Source organism: Quercus lobata, chromosome 3 (assembly GCF_001633185.2).
Source record: "Quercus lobata isolate SW786 chromosome 3, ValleyOak3.0 Primary Assembly, whole genome shotgun sequence".
Taxonomy (NCBI): domain Eukaryota; kingdom Viridiplantae; phylum Streptophyta; class Magnoliopsida; order Fagales; family Fagaceae; genus Quercus; species Quercus lobata.
In genome coordinates this window covers 38,307,235-38,334,394 of record NC_044906.1, presented here as the reverse complement: position 1 = coordinate 38,334,394, position 27,160 = coordinate 38,307,235, and the positions used below count along the sequence as shown (strand labels likewise).

The window sequence follows — 27,160 nt, the reverse complement described above, 5'->3', positions numbered from 1 at the left end:
TATGTGGTTGAAGGCAGAAGGGTTCTTAGATAAGGTGAAATCCTAGTGGGAGAATTACCATTTTCAAGGGACCCCTAGTTACATTCTTGCCAAGAAGTTGACTGCTCTAAAATCGGACCTAAAGAAGTGGAACGAGTCAGATTTCGGCAATATCACAGTAAAGAAGCAGCAGCTATGGAGTAAGTTGAATGCTTTAGATGTAAAAGAGGACTTTCAACCCTTATCTGAAGAGGAAAAATTTGATCAAGCTTCCTTTCGCGCCGATCTTGAGAAGGCTGCCTTGCTTGAGGAGATTAGTTGGAGGCAAAAGTCCAAAGTGTTATTTTTAAAGGAGGGCAACTCCAATACTAGATTTTTTCACAGGATGGCTAATTCTAATAGAAGAAATAATTGTATTGAAACCCTTATGATTGATGGGGCTGTGACTACCAACCAGGATAGGATCGTTGACCATGTTGAACAATTCTTTATGAACCTATACTCTGAGCAGCAAGTGCAACACCCTTTCCCGGATGTATTGGATTTCCCATGTATTTCTGAGGACAACGTGGATTGGTTAGAGAAACCTTTCGAGGAATCTGAGGTTTTAGAAGTCATCAAGGAGTTTAATGGGGATAAATCTCCTGGGCCTGACGGTTTTTCGATGGCTTTCTTTCAAGCTTGCTGGGGGATTCTCAAAACAGACATCATGGCTGTGTTCCACCACTTCCATGTCACTAGCTAGTTTGAAAAAAGCTTGAATGCAACCTTCATTGCTCTCATTCCTAAAAAGGCTGCAGCAGTGGAAATAAAAGACTTCGACCCATTAGCCTTGTTGGGGAGGTTTATAAAATTCTTGCTAAAGTTTTGGCTTCTCGTCTTCGCTTGGTTTTAGGCGAGATCATCTCTGCTCCTCAGAATGCCTTTATTCTTAATAGGCAAATTCTCGATTCTGTTCTTATTGCTAATGAATGTCTTGATAGTAGATTGAAGTCTGGTCAGCCAGGGTTGTTATGCAAACTGGACATTAAGAAAGCCTTTGATCATGTGAGCTGGGGTTTTCTTACTCTCTTGCTTGAGCGTTGTGGTTTTCCTGATAAGTGGAGGCGATGGATCTCTTTTTGTTTATCTATTGTTCGTTTTTCTATCCTTATTAATGGTACTCCCCATGGGTTCTTTGGAAGTTCTAGGGGGTTGCGGCAAGGTGATCCTTTGTCCCCCTTATTATTTGTTCTAGTTATGGAGGCAGCCAGTAGAATGTTGGATAAGGCTGTCCATGAAGGCCGTTTTGTCAGGTTTTAATGCAGGTGCTTCTGCTGGTAGATCTTTGATGGTTTCTCATCTCCTTTTCGCTGATGATACTCTAATTTTTTGTGATGCTAATATTGATCAAATGTTGATTCTCCGTATGGTGCTCATTTGGTTTGAGGCTGTGTCTGGTCTAAAGGTCAATTTGGGTAAGTCTGAACTGGTGGCTATGGGGGCTGTTCATAACATGGATCTTTTGGTGGCTGTCTTAGGCTGCAAACAAGGGTCTCTCCCAATGAAATATTTGGGTCTTCCTTTGGGGGCAAAATTTAAAGACAAGTCTATTTGGAATCCAATTCTTGAGAAGATGGAAAGAAAATTAGCAAGCTGGAAAAAATTATATTTATCCAAGGGAGGTAGAGTCACTTTAATTAAAAGCACTCTCTCTAACCTTCCTACTTATTTTCTCTCTTTATTCCCTATTCCTGCCTCTGTGGCCAACCGTATTGCTAGACTTCAGCAGAACTTTCTGTGGGGTGGCTTAGGAGATGAGCCCAAATTTCATCTGATTGATTAGTCTACAGTGTGTACCCCGCTTTCTTCAGGTGGTTTAGGGATTAGGAACCTGAGAACTTTCAATATAGCTCTTTTAGGGAAATGGCTTTGGAGATTTGGGCAAGAAAGGGATGCTCTTTGGCGTCAAGTGATAGAGGTAAAGTATGGTTGTGATTGGGGTGGTTGGTGTTCTAGCTCTTCCTCTGGTCCTTATGGTGTCAGTTTGTGGAAAAATATTAGCAGGGGGTGGCACTCTTTATCTCGGTTTATTATGTATGATATTGGAGATGGTTCAAAAGTGCAATTTTGGCTAGATTGTTGGTGTGGGACTTCTTCTCTCGCAGTCCGCTATCCCGAATTATATAGGATTAGCTGTAGCAAAAACGCAAGTGTGGCGGATCTAACGAGGTACTCCAATGGAGTCCTCCATTGGGAGATTCAGTTTTGTAGGGAGGTGCATAATCGTGAATTGGAAGCTTTCAGGAGCTTCATCAATTCCATTTATAGCACTCCTGTAAGGGGAATCGAGGAGGATAAGAGATATTGGCTGCCTTGTAAGAGTAAGGGGTTCACGGTTAGTGCACACTACCATCTTCTTGTTGGCTATAGTGAGCAATTTTTCCCTTGGAAAAGCATTTGGAAGCAGAAGATCCCCTCTAGAGTGGCTTTTTTTGTCTGGACCGCAGCCTTGGGGAAATGTTTGACTATTGACAATCTAAGGAAAAGAAAGGTTTGCATTTTGGATTGGTGTTATATGAGCAAGTGTAATAGTGAAAGTATTGACCATCTTTTCCTTCATTGCCCGGTTGCTTCGGAGTTATGGGATATGGTTTTTGGTTTATTTGGAGTGTGTCGGGTCATGCCTTTGTCTGTTGTTGGGCTCTTTGCTTGCTGGCAAGGTCGCTTTGGTCGCCACCGCAATGGAGTTATTTGGAAGGTCGTTTCTCTTTGTTTGATGTGGTGTATTTGGAAGGAGAGGAATAGTAGATGCTTTGAAGACATTGAGCGTGCTATGCCTGACCTCAAGCTTCTTTTCATCCGAACCTTACTTGACTGGTTCTCTGTGTGGAGAAACCATCATTTTTCTATTTTGGATTTACTTGACTTTTGTAATTTTCGTTCTTGACTTATTCACCCCTGTATACTCCCTGTGTGCTTGGGTGTCTCTTATTTTATTATCAATGAATTCTTATTACTTATCAAAAAAAAGAATTTATTTATTTACTTTAATTTTATTACTCACGGTTACTATTCACATCACTGTTCACAGCAATCCAATTCTTGATTTCACCTTTGTTTTCATTCCCAAACCCTATTAATCTTTGTCCCCTTTGGAGACCCTATAATCCCTATTATTTTCTAGCCTATTCCCCACCAAAACCTAACCCTAATTCTTCAAAACCCAAGCTATACCAGATCTGCCCCTGGTGTTCTAAATCAGATTTTGTTGTTTCCCCTTGTCCTAAGTCAGGCTTTTTTTTTTTTTTTTTTGATAAGTAATAAGAGTATTATTAATCAAACTGAAAAACAGAAGAAAGCAAATACAAGGTGTTCATGATGGTGAACACAAAGAAATGCAACAAACAAACAAACAGCAACAAACAACAAGAAAAAACTTAAAGTGCAATACTAAGAGAAGAAATAAACTCCAAGATAGTGGAAAAATCCGAGAAGCCCCAACACCTAGACCAATCAAATAAAGTCTTTTGGCATAGAGCTTGTAATTGAACCAAGGATTTCTCGGTATCCTCATCAAACAGTCAGGAACCATATTCCAAATGTCTGAATTAAATTTTCTCGGTATCCTCAAGCTTTTATTTTGATTGGGTCTTGGTGAATTTCTTAATGGGAGTTGGTTCATGACAATATGTTGTTTTTTTGGTTGTGAGATCGGTTGGGTATGCTAGCAGCAGGGTCAGGACATTGGATGGTCGCTGGGCTTTGAAATTTTTTTATTCTGTTTGCAGCCAAGGGGGTTGAGGTAAAAAATATCACAAATGATACTATAAATAATTCATAGGCTAGGCAATCGGTAGCATGGGTGGTTTAGAAAATGTATATGTATATATATATATATATTCTGAGTTGTGGCAAAGAGTGTATTTTCTGGTGTTACAGTTGTGTTTGGGACCCACAACAACACTTGAAAACCACCGATTGAATTTTTGCTCCCATACCAATAAAGATGCAAGATAAAACCAAAACTAATGCAAAAAAATTTAAGAGAAAAAAAAATAAAATATAAATAACCTAGGAGTCAGCACTTAACCTTACTTGGAGTCAACACCAAGCAAGATATAAAGCTAGGAATCAGCACCTAGTGTTGGCTAGAGTCCACACCAGATCAATGGAAAATTTCCAAGAGAAATTTCATTTATCATTCAGACTTGTCTCGTCTCATACGAGTACAATAGTAAAGCTTACATGGAATAATAAAATTAAACCCTAATTCTAGCTGACTTAGAAAGCTAATCATTGAATTACAAAAACACCATTGACTAGGAAATTAAATAAAATACTAATCACCTAATTTAATTATAAAAAAAATTAAATTGTAATAAAACAAAGATGTAAAACATAATATAACTCACTAAACAGTAAAATTGTGAAGGGGTAACAAATATCACTAATGATACTATAAATAATTCATGTGATATCATACCAGCTTGGCATAGCCCTCACTTTCTTCTCGAAGAAGGTTAAATTTTGTTTGCTGATAAAGAAGACGAGTATTTACTCTGACCTGAAATCAACAAAACAAATACGACAATTATGATTGGGATTGGTTTTCACTTAAAACTCACCCGCAGATGAAATTATCAGTGCATGTCATTGTTTCCACCAGTTCACATTTCATTATAAACTGCACATGTTGAAACAGTCTATCTCATTTATACTTCACCCCTTGGAAAAAAGAAAAATTTTAAGAAAATAGATATGCTTCCCCATGTACATGCCATGTATTAGTCCCAACTACTTGGCATATAATAGTACCTCAGATCGGCCCTTAATTTTACACTAAACTGTTTAAAAAACACCCCATGTGATTGGTGCAATTCTTTTGCCTTTTAAAAAAATATATTTTTATCAAAAAAAAAAGCGCTAACCAGATAAAGTTTATTGAGCAGAAAAGGATGATGGCAGAGTGGCTGCAACCATCTTCCCCATCAGGACAAGCAACCCCAAATGGGAAGGAAGAGATTGCAAATGAACCAATTCACTCACAAAAGGAAGCCAATTGGGCTAAGTTGTGAGAAGCTGAATTTTAATATAATTTGTTATAACAAACGCTACAACCAAGTAAACCAAATTAAAATTATCTTAACTTATGACTATCCACAGTTATATTAAAATTGTGTAGTAGAGTTAACACAGTTTTTTATTTGGGTTTGTATTTAATAAGTTATAATCAATTTTGTATACAAGGACAAAACTGTAATTTCAGAAATTCCTACAAGAAATTAATGGTATTTTCATGGTTTAGTGGAATCTAGGGAAAAAAATTGATAAATTAGTTGAGTCTAGAAAATTCTAGGAGATCCTAAGTATCTTTCGATTTTATTTTCTTTGAGCTCAAGTTAATCTTTAATTATGTTTTTAGTTTGCTAGTCAAACTAGGAATCCTAATACCACTAGTACAAGATCAAGTCCCGCCAGACATATCATGGTAATCAAAGGTAAGTCTTAAGATGCCAAGGTCTTGCATTGTCCAGACTTGTCCAGACTTAAGGTGACAAAAAGACATTAGTTGGATTTATGAGACACCAAATTCCAAATATAGTTATTATACATATCTATACTACTATTTAAGGGGTTTTTCCTATTTAGATTCTTCATTTTTTAGTTCAAAAATGCTCTTACACTCCTATATATAAGTAGAGACAAAACTAAAAGACAATCCGGTAAAAATGCAACTTTAACTCCTACTAAAACATTGCCTAAAAAATAGGATAATTCTCTTGTTAATTTTTAAATTACTTTATCCACTTATAAATTAGATTCTCAAAATAAAAATTATATATATAAAATAAAAACACAGGTTTTTTTTTTTTCAAAAAAAGAAAAAAGCCTCATCGCACGCGCAAAGCATGTGTAATGAGGCTAGTAGGACTTAAATCATATGTATCTCACGTATTGATATATTATAAAATAATAATAATAATAATAATATATATGTGTGTATTATAATCATCTCTATGTTAAATATATTATAAAATAATAATAATAATATATATGTGTGTATTATAATCATCTCTATGTTAATTGGGGGAGGGAAGAAGCGAAAAAAAAAATGGAGGGGAAAGGAAAGAAGTTGTACTCCAAAGTGTTTGGTTTATAAGAAGAAAAATAAAAGAAAATAGCTTTTTGTTGGGCCCCACCATTAAAACCCTTTCTTCTCTCCCTTATTCCTCTGAAAGTGGGAGGAAAGAAATTGGTGGAACAAGGAGGAAATAAATCCATAAATCCCTCCATTTCCTTTCCTCTACCCCAATTCATCTCAGTCAAACAATAAATTGGCTCTCTTTTCTATCATCTTCTTTCCTTTATCTCCTACTTCCCTCAAACCATATCATCTTTTGACAAGAGTTGCATGAATAAATTAGCTCTATTAATTGATTTCAAGATAGGCTTAACATGGTTTAGGCATTATTGATTATTCTAACGATAGGTTTTACAACAAGCTTCTATAAATTAAGTAATCTAACATTAGGTTACAGCAAGCTTCTGCAAATTAACAATCTAACAATAAGTTCTCCAACAAACTTCTATAAATAATTGATCTACCAATAGGTTTTACAGCAAGCTTCTAAAAACAAAGAAAACTGAGGCTCTCACCTTAGCAAATTTTTTTTTACATGGTTTCCTTACCACGCCCGGGAACCTAAAGGAGTATCCAGCTCAGCTCACCCCCCCCCCCTTTTTTCTTGTTTTGATAAGTAATTAACTTCATTGAAAAATATATTAAAGAATACAAGGCACACAGGCAGTGTGCTATAGGAACAACAAAAAATCTAAACAAACTAGCAGTGTACTATAGCATCTAGCTCACCTTTGACTACTATGATATATATTTTTCTTCAATGCACTCAAAGAGGAAATGGAGTTAATTAATATAAATATTGAGTGTTCCTGCACACTGATGCATGTTGGCCTTCGTGTATTGTTTTCTCCTTTTTCTCTTCTCTATTATTTTATTTTTGATAGTAATAAAGATTCATTGATAATAAAAAGAGAGAGACACCCAAGTACACAGGGAGTATACAGGGGTAAACAAATCAAGAACAAACATTACAAAAATCAAGTAAATACAAAATAGAAGAAAAAGGATGGTTCCTCCAACCAGAGAACCATACCAATAAAGTTCTGAAAAATAGAAGCTTGAGGTTAGGCATAGAACGCTCAATGTCTTCAAAACACCTACTATTTCTCTCCTTCCAAATGCACCACATCAAACAATGAGGAACAACCATCCATATATCTCCATTACGATGGCGACCAAATCGACCTTGCCAGCAAGCAAATAGCCCAACGACAGACACTGGCATAACCCAATAAACTCCAAATAAACCAAACACCATATCCCACAACTCCAAAGCAACCGGGCAATGAAGGAAAAGATGGTCAACAGTTTAACAATTACACTTGCACATATAACACCAATCCAAAATGCAAACCTTTCTTTCCCTTAAATTGTCAATTGTCAGACATTTCCTCAAGGCAGCGGTCCAAACAAAGAAAGCCACTCTAGAGGGAATCTTCTGCTTCCAAATGCTTTTCCAAGGGAAAAACTGCTCACTATGGCCAACTAAAAGATGATAGTATGCACTAACCGTGAACCCCTTACTCTTACATGGCAGCCAAAATCTCTTATCCTCCCCCATCCCCCTTACAGGAGTGCTATAAATGGTATTGATGACACTCCTAAAAGCTTCCAATTCCCAATTATGCACATCCCTACAAAAATGTATCTCCCAATGGAGGACACCATTGGTGTACCTCATTAGATCCGCCACACTAGCCTCTTTTCTACGACAAATCCTAAATAATTCAGGATAGCGGTCAGCGAGAGAAGAACTACACCAACTATCTAGCCAAAACTGCACTTTTGATCCATCTCCAATTTCATACAGAATAAACCGAGATAAAGAGTGCCACCCCCTTCTAATATTTTTCCACAAACCGACTCCATAAGGACCAGAGGAAGAGCTAGAACACCAACCACCCCAATCACAACCATACTTCACCTCTATCACTTGACGCCATAGAGCATCCCTTTCTTGCCCAAATCTCCATAACCACTTCCCTAATAAAGCTACATTGAAAGTTCTCAGGTTCCTAATCCAAACCCACCTGAAGCAAGCGTACACACCGTAGACCAATCAACCAGATGAAATTTAGGCTCATCTCCTAGGCCACCCCACAGAAAACCCCGCTGAAGTCTAGCAATTCGGTTGGCCACCAAAGCAGGAATAGGGAATAAAGAAATAAAGTAAGTAGGAAGATTTGAGAGAATGCTTTTAATTAAAGTGACTCTACCTCCCTTGGATAAATATAATTTTTTCCAACATGCTAATTTTCTTTCAATCTTCTCTAGAATTGGGTTCCAAATTGACTTGTCCTTAAATTTTGCCCCCAAAGGAAGACCCAAATATTTCATGGGGAGAGACCCTTGCTTTCAGCCTAAGACAGCCACCAAAAGATCCATGTTATGAACTGCTCCCACAGCCACCAGCTCGACTTACCCAAATTTACCTTCAAACCAGACACAACCTCAAACCAAATGAGCACCATGCGAAGAATCAGCATTTGATCAATATTAGCATCACAAAAAATTAGAGTATCATCAGCGAAAAGGAGATGGTAAACCATCAAAGATCTTCCAGCAAAAATACCTACATTAAAACCTGACAAACAACCTTCATGGACAACCTTACCCAACATTTTACCGATGGCTTCCATAACCAACACAAATAACAAAAGGGACAAAGGATCTCCTTGCCACAACCCCCTTGAACTTCCAAAAAACCCATGGAGAGTACCATTAATAAGGATAGAAAAACGAACCATAGATAAACAAAAAGAAATCCATTGCCTCCACTTATCAGAAAATCCACAACGCTCAAGCACCTGAGTAAGAAATCCCCAGTTCACATGATCAAAGGCTTTCTCAATGTCCAATTTACATAACAACCCTGGCTGACCAGACTTCAATCTACTATCAAGACATTCATTAGCAATAAGAACGAAGTCAAGAATCTGCCTATTTAGAACAAAGGCATTCTGAGGAGCTGAGATGATCTCTCCTAAAACCATGCGAAGACGAATAGCCAAAACTTTAGCAAGAATTTTATAAACCCCCCCCCCCCTAACAAGGCTAATAGGCCGAAAGTCCTTTACTTCCACCACAACAGCTTTTTTAGGAATGAGAGCAATGAAAGTTGCATTCAAACTTTTTTCAAACTAACCTGTAACATGAAAATGGTGGAACACAGCCATGATGTCTGATTTGAGAGTCCCCCAACAAGCTTGAAAGAAAGCCATCGGAAAACCGTCAGGCCCAGGAGATTTATCCCCATTAAACTCCTTGATGACTTCAAAAATCTCAGCTTCCTCAAAAGGTCTCTCTAACCAAACCACATTATCCCCTGAAATCCTAGGAAAATCCAATACATCTGGGAAAGGATGCTGCACTTGCTGCTCAGAGTATAGGTTCATATAGAAATGTTCAATATGGTCAGCAATCCTATCTTGGTTGGAAGACAAAGCCCCATCAATCATAAGGTTTTCAATACAACTATTTCTTCTATTAGAATTAGCCATCCTATGAAAAAACCTTGTATTGGAGTCACCCTCCTTTATATACAACACTCTAGATTTTTGTCTCCAGCTAATCTCCTCTAACAAGGCTGCCTTCTCAAGTTCAGTACGCAAGGTTGTTTTTTCCAATTTTTCCTCCTCTATTAGAGGATGATAGTCCTCTTTTAAATCTAAAACATTCAGCTTACTCCATAAAAGCTGTTTCTTGGCTGCAATATTGCCAAAATCTATTTTGTTCCACTTCTTTAGATCTGATTTTAGAACAGTCAACTTCTTGGCAAGAATGTAACTAGGAGTCCCTTGAAAGTGGTAATTCTCCCACCAGGACTTCACCTTATCTAAACACCCCTCCGCCTTCAACCACATATTCTCAAAGCAAAAAGGAATTCTCCCTCTTTGATGACTCCCACTCTCCAAAAGAATTGGGAAGTGATCAGATAACACTCTAGGAAGCCTTTTTTGGGAGAAATGAGTGAAGTATTCTGCCAAAACCAGAGAGAAGAGAAACTGATCTATTCTAGAGGCTGAGGTGGAGTTAGACCATGAGAAAAGACCTCCCTCCAAAGGAATATCCATTAGCCCATGAAGAGATATAAAATCTGAAAAGTCATACATGCAGCGAGTAAATCTTCCCGCCCCTAACCTCTCTGAAGGAAAACGGATAACATTAAAATCACCTCCCAAACACTAAGGCAAATTCCACCAACTGTTCAAGCCTGCCAATTCCTCCCACATAAATTGACGCTTCCTATTCAAATTTGGACCATAAATACCAGTGAAAGCCCACTCAAATTGGACACTAACGTTTTTGAACTAACACGAAATCGAAAAATGTCCCACTGCTTCCTCTATCTTTTCAACCACCCTTCCGTCCCACGAGCACAATTCCACCAGAAGCACCCTCAGAACCCAAATATAACCAATCTATGTAAGGACAACTCCATATACTTCTAACAAGTCCTCTTGTAACCCATTCCAATTTTGTCTCTTGCAAACAAACGATATCAGCCCTCCAAGAACGTAAAAAATTATGAACCTTGAGCCATTTTTCCTTCTCATTCAAACCTCTAACATTCCAAGATAAAATCTTCAAATTCATTGGGAAATAATTAGAGCCCTTTCCTTACCATTACCAAAGCGCCTTGAGGAAGCTGAACCATAATTAATGGAGCTAAATAAACCCCTCAATTCCCTTATTCCTTTCCTCCCTGAGCTCTTCACGGCTTGTTCAGTTTTTTCCTTAATAGCCCTCTGCTGTAACTCAGCTTCAATAGCCAACAGGAATTTGGTTGCTGGCTCTTCCAAACCTTTGAGGGATGTCCCAAGAAAATCATCAAAACCACTGAATTTTTCCTGAAACCATTCTGAGTAATTGTCCTTACCCAGCAATTTCTCCACATCCCAAGTTGTTGACCCTTCAGAATTATCATTGCCGTCCCTAGGCAAAGAGAAAGCCAGTGGTTCAACGTTTAGAGGTGGCGAAGAATCAGTAAACTGAAAAGCATCCTCAAAACAAAAATCAGAAGCCCAATCCTCCACAAAACCATCAACCCCTTTTTCTAGTTCAAAATTAATCTCCTTAGATTCCGATGACACCCCCAGTACCATCGCCAACTGGTTCGAGTCGTCCACTCAGACAGCGACATCTCCCAATGGCAAAGAAATATGAATCGGGATTGCCACCCTCTTCCCATCCCGTAATTCAAGAACCCACTACTCGGAATTCCCCCATTTCTTGATGACGTTGTCTATGTGCTCATGGATGATCCGTTGGATGTCATGTTGCAAGGCCACATCACCATTAGAACACAAGGACTCATCCACAGAAGCATCGAAACACAGAGACTCAGTCACAAAGGCATCAGAGTTGTCGAGCATTGAGAGAAATTCCTCGATGCATGCCGATTCCAAGTGGGTCAGCGAATGCTTAGCGCCAGCCTTATCGCTACCAGCTTTTGATGATTCCGATGAGATTAGGTGAGAGAGATTGACTTTCGAGGAGTATTTAGAGTGTGGGAGTGTCTGATATTGTGTCAAAGAGGGCTGGGAGGAGGCATCAGAGTTGTCGAGCACTGAGAGAAATACCTCGGTGCATGCCGATTCCAAGTGGGTCAGTGAATGCTTAGCTTCGGCCTTATCGCTACCAGCTTTTGATGATTCCAATGAGATTAGGTGAGAGGGATTGACTTGCAAGGAGTATTTGGAGTGTGGGAGTGTCTGATATTTTGTCAAAGAGGGCTGGGAGGAGTATTTAGAGTGTGGGTAGGTCTGATATTGTGTCAAAGAGGGCTGGGAGGGTTTGGGCTTCCATTTAAAAACAGGTGTTTGTTTGGGCTTAAAAAGGTCGAAGGGCTTTGGGTTAGGAATTTGGCCAGCCGAAGGGACAAGTTTATGTTTGGGCTTATTAAAATCAATGGGCTTTGGGTTTGAGGCTTGGCCAACTGAAGGGTCCACCTCAATAACTTTGGACCAGCTAATCCCCCACTTACCATGAGGCCCACATTCCAACCTAATAAAGAGGTCCAAATTCACCCCACCTTCAGTACCATCTGAAAAGACAGGCGAGATCTTCACCCCGATCTGAGCATTCCCCTTCCCAAGGCTACTCTAAGCATTCTCCTTCCCAAGGCTGCTCGCACGAGAATCCAGGGTCTGAAACCTAGGATTTGCTGAGTTTGAAATTCGAGTATCCAGCATTAAATGTTTTCCTTTGTGACCTCCAGTGCCATCATTCTGGCTGCTCTCCGCCACTACCTACCTGTGGGTTTTGGATTCAGTTCATCGACCTTACACCACCGCTGCCACAAAAGATTTGGAGGCTTTATATTCAGACCCAGGTAAAAGCTTTGGGGGCAGATTAATCGCAGGAGTCCCCGGAGCTAAAGCCTTCCTCAAGTGAAAACCAAATCCTCTCCAACCACAACCCAAATTTCCTTCCGGTACTGCTATGAAACCTTTCCCACGGCCACGTAAAAATTTTGAAATCATAAGAAAAGAGCCATGTGCATTGTAACCCAATTGTAGAATAAAAACCGTCTCTCCATCTCTTAACAATTCGCGCAAAGTGTCCAGGGGGTTCAGTGGAAATAAAGTCTTCCAACATAGATAACAATCTCTTAGCACTCTCTTTGCCCATGAACACTGATCGTAAAGAATTTCTGCCTCTCTCAAAAATACGTAAAGAGAAAAAAGTACCCCCTTCTTCAACAAAAAATTCAAAAGATTTTGACTCTACGAAGAAAAAGGAAGAACCACCCATGACAAAGAAAAAAAAGAAACAAAGAAGAAAGAAGAAACTTTATGGCTGATTCAAGGTAGCCAGGCCCCAGGCCTTCTCTATTATTCTAACTTTCTGGTGGTACTATTCACAGATACCATTCATAAAGCCCCTGAACACCATAAAATCCTCATTTTTCCTTCTTCCCTTACAACCCCAAATCTAGCTTTCTTTTACCTATCAAAACCCCAGGACCCCACATATTTTCTTCTACCAAATAGCCATCAAATAACTAATCAAAACTACATTTTAATTCTTAACACAACCCCATAACCCTTATTTCAGCAATTCTACCTAGGACTCAAATCTACCTCCCAATAAGAACGGAGATCGTATGCAATGGAAGTTGATAAAGAATGGGAATTTTGATATCCGATCGTTTTACAATAAGTTGAGAAGCCCCATGCCCATTATTTTTCCTTGGAAAGGTGTTTGGAAGGTTAAGGCTCTTTGGCATGTTTCCTTCTTTGTGTGGACTGCTGTATGGGATAGGATCCTTACAGGTGATAATTAGAGGGGTAGAGGGATGGATTTTGTCAACTGGTGTATCATGTGCCGTAGTAATGGGGAGACGGTGGATCATTTGTTACTACATTGTGGTAAGGCTTATCGGTTGTGGAGTTTGGTGTTTAGATCTTTTGGGTTTTCTTGGGTCTTGCCAAGATCGATTGCGGATACTCTATTTGGTTGGTGGAATTGGCTTGAAAAGCATTTGTCTAGCATTTGGAATTTAGCTCCTTTATGCTTGATGTGGTGTCTTTGGAGGGAGCGAAATAGGAGGACGTTTGAGGACATGGAAAGTTCAGATGACCAGCTATTGGCTTCTTTCAATGGCTCTTTGTTTGACTGGTCTAGGGCTTGGGGACTCACCTCTAGTGATTCTCTCCCTATGTTCCTTAGCTCTCTCCTGTGTAATTAGAATCTTTTCCTTTCTTTTTTCTCCTTTCTCTCTTTTCCCTTAGTATTTTTCTCTCTGTGTTATGTTTTTCTGCATAAGGTAGTGTTCTTGAATATATATCTTTATTACTTATCAAAAATAAAAATAAAAAACCCTAGATCCACGAATTCTTCAAATTTCAGCAATTCTAAACCCTAGATCCACGAATTCTCCAAATGCTAAACCCACCACAAGCACACGTAGACAAAATTTCCCAATTTGCCTACATCACCATTATATCAACATTTTAGAGTTACACTAAGGTATTTAGCAAGGGAATTACAAAAAATTTAGGAGAAATTACACTTCACCACCCTAAACTATACCCTCAATTACACTTCACACCATAAACTTTTAGAATACACGGTTTGCATCCTAAACTATAGTCCGTGTTACACATTGCACCCCACTCTCAATTTTATTGTTATCTCAGATGACACCATGTGAAAAGACTCAATTGCTCCTCTTCTCAATCTCTTAAAAATAAAGAGAAATTACACTTTACCACCCTAAACTATACTTCCAATTACACTTTGCACTCTAAACTTTAGTTGTTCGTCCAAGATAACGGCAAATTGACAACAAGTTACAAGTGTAACATAAGTTATAGTTTAGGGTGCAAACCGTGCATTCTAAAAGTTTAGGCTGCAAAGTATAATTTAGGGTATAGTTTAGGGTGGTAAAATATAATTACCCCAAAATTTTTTTTTTTTTTTTTTTGATAGGTAAGAAAGTAATATTATTAAAAGAAAAGAATAAAGATACACAAAGTTCATGGTAGTGAACAAAGAACAACATAGCAATAAAAAGAAATAAAGGAATCAAAATCCCAAAATTTTAAGTTATCAAAAAACTCCAAAATAAAAAAAGGGTTTTCAAACAACATCATTTGTAATAGCGATGATGATAATTATGAATTATCACATATTACATGTTGTAATGATCATAACACGAGTAATAATTTGTGCTTGTTAACATTTTGGACTATGCCACCATATGAGTATGTAGCTACAAAACCATGATCAACTTACCTCTTTGTTCTTCAAGTCCTGAGCCTTTATCTTGATCATTTCAGCTTCCCATAGAAATTCTTCCTACAACAAATGGAACATATATTTAAGTGTTTTATTTCTTCCCTGTTATTGATAGAGAGGTCTCAAAGCAACATACTAGAAGCCAAAACCAGATAACCAACAAGAAAAACTAAAAAATCAAAATATGAATAATGATATCATTAATAATAATCATCATAATCACCTCACAACGCTCTTGGAAAAGCCTCAAAGGAACCAGTGCAGAATCTGCCATCCATTTTGCCTAAAAAGAAGAAAATGAAAACTATTATAAAAAAAGAGCAACAAAAAAATATGAATCATATGAAAGAAAAAGAAACATAAAGAGACATGACTTGTCTTGCATGTTTATGAATAATAAATACTTTTTTATTTTTTATAATTCAATAGTTTGGGAGGATTTGAATCCTGAATGTCTCTATTGGAAACACTAAGTGACAACCAATTGAGCTTACAAGGCTCTTGGCATAAGTAATCAATACTTTGGATGTATCATGTTTGTAAAACTATGATGTGCAAGTGAAGGAAATTAAAGCAATAGATGGGGGAGGATAAGATGGGCCGGACCAAAAAAAGGGCTTCAAGGTTGGTACTTTTTACCAACTTCTATGTGTCCCTGCAAGCACCAGTGATCAGTGTTTCCCTTGGAAAATCATTTGGAGATCAAAGGCCCCGTTAAGAGTAGCCTTTTTCATATGGAATGTGGCTTTGGATAAGATTCTGACAATTGACAACTTAAGGTTGAGGAAGATAAGGATTACAAATTGGTGTTATATGTGCAAATGTAATGGTGAATTTGTTGATCACCTTTTGCTACATTGCTCTATTGCTTCAAACTTATGGTCCATGATATTGGGTTTGTTTAGAGTTCATTGGATGATGTCAAAATCTGTTGTTGAGCTTTTAGCTTTTTGGCAAGGACAGTTTGGTCATCATCAGAATAGTCATATTTAGATGATTATTCCCCATTGCTTGATGTTGTGCATTTGGAGGGAGACGAATAGCAGGAGTTTTGAAGAAATCAAAAGTTCTATGCCTGATCTAAAGTTATTCTTTTTTTGAACTTTATTGGATTGGTTGTCAACCATGAGGAACCTTTACTTTCTAATGTTGATTTATTAGATTTATGTAACTTTTGTAACTTATTGTTTACTCCTATATACTTCTTGTATACTTGGGTGACTTGTTTTTTATGATTTATATAATTTTATTACTTATCACATAAAAAAGGACATTAAAGCAGCACGACTCCAAAGAAAACAATAGTAAAGCTTTCTGGCATGTTTATGAATAATCAATAATTTATAAATAACATGTTTGTAAGGCTATGATGTACAAGTGAAGAACATTAAAGTAGCATGACTCCAAAGAAAACAACACAAAAACTAAAAGCTCTAAGTTGGTCCTATGTTTGAAAGAAGGGAAAGTGGAAGGGTGGAAAGGGGGAGTAAGGGGAGCCCACGGAAACACTATCCACTAATTGGTTCAATGAATAGAGAAGGGAAAGGATAAGAGGAGGTATGAGATCCCATTTGCCCACCAAATTCTAATCCAGCCAAAGGTGGATAGATTGGAGGAAGTAAAGAGATGCTTTTGAATGCTTTCCCTCCCTAAATACCACTAAAACCAGGACAAACAACCCAAATGGGAAGGAAGAGGTTGCAAGTGCATTGGTTCAATTGCAATCTCTAGCAAGTCTCACCATAATCGCTGACAAGTAGGAGCACAGCACGCTCATTGCCAATGAGTGCTTGGATAGCAAAATCAAAAGTCACATTCCTAGCATAGTCTATAAGTTAGATATAGGAAAGGGTTTTGACCATGTTAATTGGGAGCTTCTTCTTTATTTATCGGAGAGGATGGGGTTCGGTGAAAAGTGGAGAGGGAGGATTTGTACATGTATCACCACAGTACAATTTTCTGTTTTGGTTAATGGGTCTCCCTGTGGTTGTTTTGGCTCTTCTAGGGGTTTAAGGCAAGGGGATCCTTCATCTCCTTTGCTCTTCATCCTTGTCATGGAAGTTTTCAGTAGAATGCTACAGAAGATAGAGGAGGACAAACCTATTAAAGGTTTTAAGGTGGGAAATTATATTGCTGGTGGATTGTCTATCTCACATCTTTTATTTGCTAATGACATCATTCTTTTTTGTGATGCCAACACAGAACAAATTTTGTATATTCGTTTGTTACTAACTTGTTTTGAGGCAGTGACTGGGTTGCGAGTTAATTTGGGAAAATGTGAGATGGTACCCGTGGGTGAGGAGGAGAATATACATGAGTTGGCAAATCTTTTTTATTGCAAGGTGGGATCTTTGCCCATGAATTAGGGGCTTCTTATAAATCAACAGCAATTTGGAATCCTATTTTGGAGAGATTTGAACGTCATTTGTCTGGTTGGAAAAGGATGTACTTATCTAAAGGGGGAAGGTTGACATTATTGAAGAGCACGATTTCAAGCTTGCCTATATATTATTTATCTTTATTCACCATTCCCACTTGAGTGGAAAATAGAATAGAGAGGTTACAGAGGAATTTTTGTGGGGTTGTGGGGTTGTTTAGGAGAGGAGTTCAAGCACCACTTGGTGGAATGGGATAAGGTATGCACTCCTTTGGCTTATGGGGGGTTTGGGATTTGAAAACTTACCACTTTCAATCAATCTTTGTTGGGAAAGAGGCTATGAAGGTTTGGGTTGGAGGTATACAAATTGTGGAGACAGGTTGTTACTGTAAAATATGGAGAGGAATGGGGCAGATGGTTATCAAAACCTGTTAGGCACTCATGGTTGTGGGTTATGGAGGAGCATTAGAATGAAGGGGAATCATTTCTTACAGTGAATTTGGTTTGTTGTGGATTCTAGTAGTCAAATTTGATTCTGGCATGATAATTGGTGTGGGGATCAACCGTTAAAACTGATGTTTCCTGTATTGTTTGAAATTGTCATGGATAAGAATGCTTCTGTGGAATCATTATCGAAGAGAAAGGTGGAAGGGCAAAGTAGGAATTGGCATGTGGATTTCATAAAAAAAGTTTAACAATTGGGAGATTGATGAGGTGGCTTCATTTTTCCATTTGTTACTCTTATACTCCCCTTAGGGAGGGGAATGATAAGATGATACAAAAGTTAAAAAGTAATGGGGAGTTCACTGTGAGATCTTTTTATGGGAAATTGCAAGGCTCAGCCCCTATGCATTTTCCTTGGAAGGCCATATGGAGGACCAAGGCACCTCAGACAGTTTCTTTCTTTTTTTTTGATAAGTAATAAGATACATTGATATAAAGGGGACACCCTAGTGCACAGGGAGTGTACAAGGGAACCTCAGACAGTTTCTTTCTTTGTGTGAACAACAGCTCGGGACAAAGATTCTCACCAATGAGAATCTCATCAAGATAGGCTTTTCAATGGTGAGTAGGTGTTGTATGAGTAGCATGGCTTTCAAGTTATGGAGTTTTATTTTTAGGATGTTTGGGGTTTAGTGGGTTTTACCGAAAAAGGTTCTTGATTTATTATTTGGGTAGCAATGTCGTGGACCAAATTCAGATATCTGGAATCTTATCCCTTTATGTTTGATGTGAACTATATGGAGGGAACAAAATCGGCACATTTTTTAAGATATGGAGTTCACGTCTTCTCAAAAACAAGCATCCTTCATTAATTCTCTTTATAAGTGGTCTTTTGTATCGGGTCTTACTGAAAATAACTCTATTCACTCCATCACAAAGTCAACTCATATGTAGATATTATCCTATTGTAATTCTTTAGGCTACTTCATGTTTATTTTCATGATGTAGCCTCTTTTCAATAATATTATTATTACCTATCCAAAAAAAAAAAAAAACGATCTGATACTTTTAGTTAGTATTTTTTTTTTTTTTTTTAGTTACCAAGTTTAAAAGATCAAAACCTTCCATCTTCTATGAATCGTCAGACATCTTCAATGTGTTTTCTTGACATTGACTTAACAATCTGTTTGTGAACAAATTTGTAATTTTGGCAGAGATTTTACTATTATATAAATTGTGACCAATCGCAATTTCAATGCAATTTCTGATGTCAGTTAGCCATAAAATTATGCCTCTACCTTTCCTACCTCTGTTTTTTCTTCCCCTCCTACCAAACACAAGAAAGGATAAAAAAATCTTTTTCCTTCACCTTTCCTACCCTTCGCTGTCAACCCTTCTTTTCAATTTTCCAACCTTTCAACCAAAATAGTGCAGAGCCAAAAGGAAACATAATGTCTGTTTGCCTATTTATTTTCAGGCAAAAGGAAACCCTTCTTTTCAGTTTTTATTAATGTCTGTTTGCCTGTTTATTTTTGTTATTTCAATCTTTTGGAAGGAAAAGATACTAAACACAGTGGAACATTGGACTTATTCCCCTTCCTTCACCTCTTATTCCAAATGATTAAAACCCCCAGATTCATTTCAACTTAAAAAGGCTAAAGGCCAATATCGACAAGTTATTCAAGATACTGGAAAAAATGAATCATCACAGGTATATGCCACAGCATAAGCAAATAATTACAACCCACATCAGTAAAAGAACCACAAAATAGATACCAATAATGCCAAACCTCTATTTTACAGAAATAATAACAATAAACAGCTTCCAGAAAACATAGCAAGCACCCAAATCAAAGTCCTACCAATAATACTGTACACATTAAAATGCAATTTACAAATAAGTCAACATAGCATTAGAAATATTACAAAGCAACTATAATTTACGAGTCTCAACACAAAATTCAAATACCACAAAGCATTTTTTTTATTACACTTACCAATTTTGTGAGACGAGAACGGTACTCCCCAGGCATTGCAATCTGAAGACAAAATGAATGAATACATGTAAGGAAAAGCTTGTCGACTAGCATCAAATATATAAAGTAGCAGGTCAATAGTAGAACAAATAAAACCAAGCAATAGAGCAAAACCATGCATAATGGTGTATAACCTTATAGGCAAAAAGGGGTAACACCAAACGCCACAAAGCTGAAACAGGAAATTAAGGAAAAACTCATTGACCAAATTTATCAAAATAGAAACCAAAGAAAATCCTTCTCTTTTATTTTTTATGACATCCTACTTCATGATACTCACTTTGTAAAATATACGTCCCCCTTCATTAGTTTATATATTTTCATTCATTTCCTAAACTATGCAATAATAATGCATTAAATCCATGCTTTCCTGCACATTATTTTGACAATATAAACATAAAGAGTTTAAACAACTTTCCTGTTAATTTTTTTTTAATAGACATATACAACTTAAAATAGAGGATTGAACCCATGACCTCAGGCTTCACTCCTTATTTATTGGGAGAGGAGATGCCATTGACTACAAAAATCATGGGCCTATTTGGGCTGTAAATGTTTTGAGAAAACAATTAAATTTTAAATTATTATACAAAGTATAGAAAACACAAGTTGCTCTTAACATCTAAGCAAACAAGATGCACTTCCTAAAAGAGCTACATTTAAATAAAAGGAAGAGCCTTCTTCCATTGTTCATAGACAAGGAATACAATTGGATCGGCAGGGTTTTAGGATTATGTATATAGAACACAACCACCGCCACCCCAACAGTCCATATCCTTATTTTTGTCTATCAAATATTTCTCCTTTGTGCCCCAGATATTCTTCTCCTGTTCTTCCTTGCTTCACTAACATACCATGTTGATACTTGTCGAGAAGTAGATTTCCTGTACTAATGTTTCTGCCCCCAAAGCTACAGCTCACACATACTTTCTGACTAAATTATCATCCCAAGCAATTAGCCTCACCTCTAACAGGAAATCCTCCATGCAAATATTTTTCAATTGAATAACCTAAACATTTTTCAACAACAAAGTCCCTTGCACAAGATAATTTCTTAGAAAAGTGCCAAGATTATCCATAAATGAATTAGGAAGATTGCTGAACCAATATTTTACCATTTCAATGTAGAAAAAGTAACCATTGCATCACTCAAATAAATTATGGTGCGCTTGCATACAAAAAATGTGAAGAAGTTTAAAACAGACTTGCAACTTCAACTAACAGGGCCCACATTCCTTAGTTCACTAATAACAGACTTTTAAATCATATATTCGTATGTGCCATGCTTGAATTTCTTTAAGCATGCCCCACTGCAGGGTACAATAAACTGCAATCACCAACTCTAAAACTTACACTCCCAAAAAAGATCAAACCCATAACATCGAAAAGGCCACGATCAAATTTCAAACCAAGAGAAAGGTTTTCAATCTCAATTCCAACCCTCCAATAACCAAATTTCAAACCAAGCAATATAATCATAGAAACCAAAACTATATATCACACAATTTCCGTTGTGTTTGTTTCCCTCACAAATTTTCTCAGCAACCAAACAAAAAAATAAAATTTTAACAGAGAAAAAATTTGCAAAAAAAAAACGAAAATCATACATCTTGAGCCATTTGCGTAACAATATCAGCTAAACAAGAACCCAACTCTTCGCGGGACAATCCATCCACGAACTCCACCGATTCCAACGCCGCTTTGCACTTCTGAAACGGCAATTCGCCGCGAACCTAAGAATCAAACACACAGAAAATTCAAAAAAAAAAAAAAAACTAATCCAATATCCGAAGAAAAATTAGAAAAAGCAAAAATTAAATGCAAAAAAAAAAAAGAGGGAGAACCAAGGTCCAGCAAAGCTCGTAGAGGAAGCGAAGCATGGGGACGGGTTCGGAGAGTTTGAAGCTAGGGTTTCCATTCTTCAATTCGCGAACAAGTTCCTCCGTGACGTATATACAATCTATAGAAGGGAGGGACATTTTTCAGAGAGAGAATTGGAATCAAACCCTAGCCTAGCCTAGCCTAGCCTATAGACACCACAAAAAATACAAGTGTGGATCAGGGAGAAAGGTGGGTTTTCATGGAGATAAAATAGGGTTTCAAGATTGAAGTTTCAGGGGAATCTGAAGGTGAAAGTGAAAGTAGTTGCAGTTCTGTATTGTGTTGTGTTGTATTTGTGTGGGGGTTAGGGCCTTTTTGAGAGGAATTGGGAAGTGGTGCTTAAACTGGAGGAGTTATTATTATTTTTCTAAATCCTGATGCCTGAAGTGACCTGTGCTGTTTGTTGTTTGGCCTTTGGAGCCAGTTTTTCTTTCACTCTTTTTCTTTTTTTGTTGGGTCGGGTTTCGGGTTGGATCTTTGATGACCAGGTCGTAAAAGCCCATATCGTATTGGTCCAAAATGAAGTTATTTGGGTTCCAAAATAAGCTTCACACCTCGTATGAATATTTAAATATTATTTTTATCCCTAAAGTTTGGGAAAAGTTCTTTTATGTCCCAAAACTATAAAAACGTTTTCAACTTTTGTCCTTAAATATTTTTTTCAATCCTAAATTATTGAAAAAAAAAAAAATCTGTTATCACCCCTAAACAGGCTAAACTATTAAAAGAAAAAATTGTCTCTATTTATGAGAGACCACGCCCCCAACTCAACTTATTCTCATGTCAATCCAAACCCACGCAAATGAGTGAAGTTATATTGCTACCTCTCAAGGAGTAGAGGTTCTATTGATTTTATCTTCCCATCTAGATTAAATATTTTACATGGAGTCACCACTTATTTAATTATTGAAAAAAATAAGAAAAACACAATTAAAAAGTACATCCTTATTGATGAATTGAAATTGTATATCTTTATAAAGTGACTAAATATTGCATGACTTTGGTCCTAAATACAATCTAAGTAATAAATAGGTTAAAATGCAAAACTGGCCCTTTAAATTTCTTTAGATTTCGTTTCAGTCCTCTAACTTTTCTTTCATTCATTTCAGTCCTCTAACTTTCAAGTTTATTCAATTAAGATTTTTCCATCAACTTTTATTATATGTTGTTGTTAATTTTTCAATTTTTTAGATTTTTCTTCAAAAATTTTTAATTAAAAAAATTCAATTAATAATTGAAAAATATTTTCCAATTTTTTTTTCAAAAAATTTTAATAAAAGTTTATGAAAATGCCTTAATTGAATAAAGTTGAAGCCTAGAAGACTGAAATGAACAAAAACAAAATTAGAAGACTAAAATGAAATCTGAAAAAACTTAGAGGGTCATTTTTGCATTTTAGCCTAAAAATTACATGGCTTTGAATCTTAGTTACATTCTACAAAGATAAAATTAAATGGAAAAGAATTTATCTAAGTTCGGAGACTATGTTACAAGATGAGAAGGTGTTAGGCATCTACATTGCCTAGTGAAACCAATCTTCTAGAATTTGATAGCCAATTGCATATCACATCATTCAACAATGATTATAGCACCCAATAACATATAGGAACCAAGAAGGGCGAACTATAATCTTCTTCCATATTCCTTAGTGGTCACAACATCAAAGTAATTCTCAAAACCCATCTAAGCATAGAATATGTGCCAAACTAGGGCCATTGACCAAGTATGTCCAATTTCTTTCAATGAATAACTCAGTTGCTAATTGAAATTATAATTTTTGTAGGGATCATGATAAAAGACCCAATATTTCATGGCACATACACAGTGGCATGAATAAAGCCCAAGATCTGAACTAAACAAAGAAAGAAATAAAAATCACTCAAAAAGAAGAAAAAAAATACAAAATCTTGCCTTCACCATTGTTGTTACTTGTTAGTTCTTCTAACTAGGAATTTTCATAAACTTGTTTAAAAGAAAACATGATATATCTCAATATATAATGAGGGTCTAGCACAACAACTTACAACAAAAAATTGATTGATATTATTAATATTTTCCCAATATTTGTCATATTTCTTTCTCATGCTAGCAGCTATATACTTCAACATACTATCTTCATTTCTACTCAAAGTCAACAATTTAGATTGCACTAACACAAGTTCATAGAAAAATGCATTAGATGTGACATACAAAGAGCCTGACAATTGCAAAGTCACCATATAAAAAAGTTTCAGAAAAATTGCAAAAATATTCTTCCATTTCCCCAATCAAGCACATTAGGAAGCTTAATATTCTTTTTTCCCCTCGCTTTTCCTCTCCGATTATTATCCTCAACCTCATTCTCATCATTATCACCATCTTAAAAATATGATTCAAATTGTGAGTCTTCCTCTTGTAGCCACTCAAAAGCATTTTGGAACTTCATAGCTACCTCCAACATCATATATGTTAAGTTCCACCTAGTTGGAAGACTTAGGTATACTAGACTTTTACTAGAAATCCTTTCACGCTCTACACCTCACACACAATAAGGTTAACAATATGTGCACAACACCTCACATGCAAAAACTCATTATCTAAGATGGCGGTCTTCCAATCCTTAGTATTTCTTTTCAGATATTTGATGGCAGCATCATTTGAAATTGCATTATCTATCCTATCTATCCCCCACTCTGGCAAGCACTTCTCAATATGTTTACCAATTGTGAAACCCTTGTTATTAGGAACAAGACAAAATTTTAAGATTCTTTTATGCAAGTTCAAATCATTATCAATCCAATGAGCAGTAAGACACATACAATTAATATTTTGAATTGATGTAAAAGTGTCAATGGTTAGGTATACTCGTTGCTTTTGCAAGGCTTTTTTCAATTTGTTCTTCTCTTCATGATATTCATACAATCACAAGTAGTAGTGGTGCGAGAAGAGATAGTGAACCTGAGTTCCAAAACCTCAACAAAAGACTTAAAACCTTCCTTCTCCACATGCCTAAAAGGTAACTCGTCAATAAATTATCCTTTCTAAGGCATTCTTCACAATTTTTTCACTAAACCCCACCACTTTAAGGGTAGATTGCCCTTCTTCTTATTTTTTAAGAAAACAAAGAGTCTTTTTCTTTTTGTCTATGACCTTATAAGAATACTTGGGTCATTTAATTATAAAGAAGATTCTGCAAATAACTCGTCTCATCCCTTTTCCAACGACACCCATAATCTTTAACACAATAATTAGATGTTGCTCTAGGGTTCGAAGGATCACAATCACCCAGAAAAGTGATCTCAAACTTCAGATTTTTTTAGGACACTTAGTAGAAATTTGTGTTAGTTTTATAATTTGTTCCAACTATTTTAAGATACTAATTGTAGTATTTTTGTTAATTTTTCAGCTTAATAAAGCAAGATGATAGTATCAAGCATTCCATGGTTTCACATTTCCATATGAACAATGTTGGAATTTTTTGAAGCACTTACCAAAATAGTTGCGTACTATTCAAGATCATAGATCAAAAAGAGGGAGATTTGAGACAACATCTTCATCTTCTAATTTAGATTCAATAAATTTAGAGGATGAAGATATCCCACATGTTCCCAATGTAATGGAGAGACGATAGGTAAGAAGGCTAAAAAAGAACGATTAAAGAAACAAAAGAGCAAAGAAGGGTACAACTTCAAATATGGAAGACTTATTAAATGTCATGACGGAAGAAAGAATAAAAATGAATGAGACCAAAATAGTAATTATTGAGAATTAGTACATCTTGTAGACCATGAGTAGGAGATGGCGCAAATTCATCTTAAGAATAAAAAACTTACAACGGCACAAATGAAATTGGAGTTGGAAATGGATAAATTGAAAGACGATAGGGAAATGGAAAATTTGAGATTGGAACGAATGAAGGAGGAAAAAGAAATTATAATGATGGATACAAGTGTTTTACCTCTAATACAACAAGAATATATTCACCTACGCCAAAAGGAAATCCTTTAAAAAATGAAGGAATTAAAAGGAATTAGCTTGACATATAATGCCCTTATTTTGTATGATTAGGAGAGCACTTTAAACTTGTTTTGTTGCAATGTGATCCCACTAGCTAAGGATAGTAGTTGTTAGGCGGAAATCACATCTTCGTCCTTACATTTTCAAGCGATTCTCACTTTTGTCCCTAGATTTTATTTTTACCGCTTTTAGTCCCTATTCTGAAAAACGCTTCCAATTTTGGTCTCTGCTGTTACACTAGAGACGAAAAATGCACACATGGCAAACGGCATAATTAAAATATTTTATTTTATTTTAAAATAAAATAAAATTTTAGTTATCATTTAATTATTTAAATAATAATTGTTCTTCATGTTCTTCCCCCAAGAACATGGTTGCCCAGAAAATAAGAAATTCAAGATTTTCTTCTCTTTTATTTCATTTTCTTAACAACCAAACAAGCAAAAACATATACAAAACCATGATCAAACTCAGATACTCTAACACAATCAACTAACAAAACTCAAAACACTTAATCAAAAAATAATAATAATAATTGATGGTGTAATGAAAGTGCACAAGTCTCATCTCGTCCATATGGGTTGTCTGTGAGAAAAGAAGGAAAAAGTGAATGCATGGAGAAAAGTCGTCCCTAATAACCTCGTCTGTCCTTAATAAAGGATGGACGAGTTCATTGGGCTTTGAACATGTTGAGCTTTGGACGACTTTGATTTCCACCGAATGTAAGGGACGAGGTGAACTGATACGAGCCCAGTCCACCACTGACCATTATGGAACATAGGCCCGAATAAGGTAACTTCCATGGCAGTTATGGAAGTTACCTCTGAATCCTCCGAACTCCTCGACAATAGGAACTGTTATTAAACAAATAACCGTTTCACGTATGCTATATAAGCATTCATCGATGAGAGGATAAGGTATTCAGACACTTTTCACAAAATACTCCCCTTTTACTTGGAATCACAAATCCACTGACTTTACCATCAAAGGACTTTTGGCCGGTCTCCACCGGTCTCCTCTGACTTAGTACTTGTTTTTTCAGGATCAAGCCCTAAGATCATCAGCGCCCGAGACTTTCAGCCTACTGATATCCAAGGAATCATCAATAATAAAACAAATAAAACCCAAAACACAGTTAGTTCAAAAACAAAATACCAAAACTCAATGCAAATCCTCATCAATAAAATACACCAAAACACAATTATGAGCTAGTCAGATCAAAACACGATGACCATCTGGGTTTAGACAGAGAGAGAGAAGATCAGATCTTGGTCAAGGTGGATTTCGGCCATGGATCTTCAACCATGGGGTTTCGGCCGTGGATCTCAATCTCTCTCTGTTGCTCTTTGCTTATTTTCTTTTCAATTTGAGGATTGGAATTTTGGAATCTCTCTTCAAATTCAAAAAAAGGGTTTGGTCTGAGCAATGTCTTCTTCACAGTTATCACCAGGCTACTACAACACACTTCCCTCCACATCCATAACCACCGCCAACGCTGCCGTTGCGCGCTCCGTCTTCGCCACGAACCGTCCATGGCGCTAGCTCGTCCAACCATTCTCCTCCTTCACACGCCCTTAC

General features: G+C 36.7%; 1 protein-coding gene across 1 annotated transcript in view; it reads right to left on the bottom strand.

The window, feature by feature from the left end:
• LOC115981650 (THO complex subunit 2) overlaps positions 1 to 22,129 on the bottom strand; it is a 61,055-nt gene extending 38,926 nt beyond the window's left edge. The window contains exons 1-6 of the mRNA XM_031103937.1: positions 21,550 to 22,129; positions 21,313 to 21,438; positions 19,667 to 19,708; positions 15,072 to 15,131; positions 14,846 to 14,908; positions 4,445 to 4,525 (exon numbers count right to left, since the gene is read on the bottom strand). Coding sequence (XP_030959797.1) covers positions 4,445 to 4,525; positions 14,846 to 14,908; positions 15,072 to 15,131; positions 19,667 to 19,708; positions 21,313 to 21,438; positions 21,550 to 21,684 — 507 coding nt within the window. The 5' untranslated portion in view covers positions 21,685 to 22,129. The remainder of the gene's footprint in view (positions 1 to 4,444; positions 4,526 to 14,845; positions 14,909 to 15,071; positions 15,132 to 19,666; positions 19,709 to 21,312; positions 21,439 to 21,549) is intronic.
• Positions 22,130 to 27,160: the final 5,031 nt, after the last annotated feature.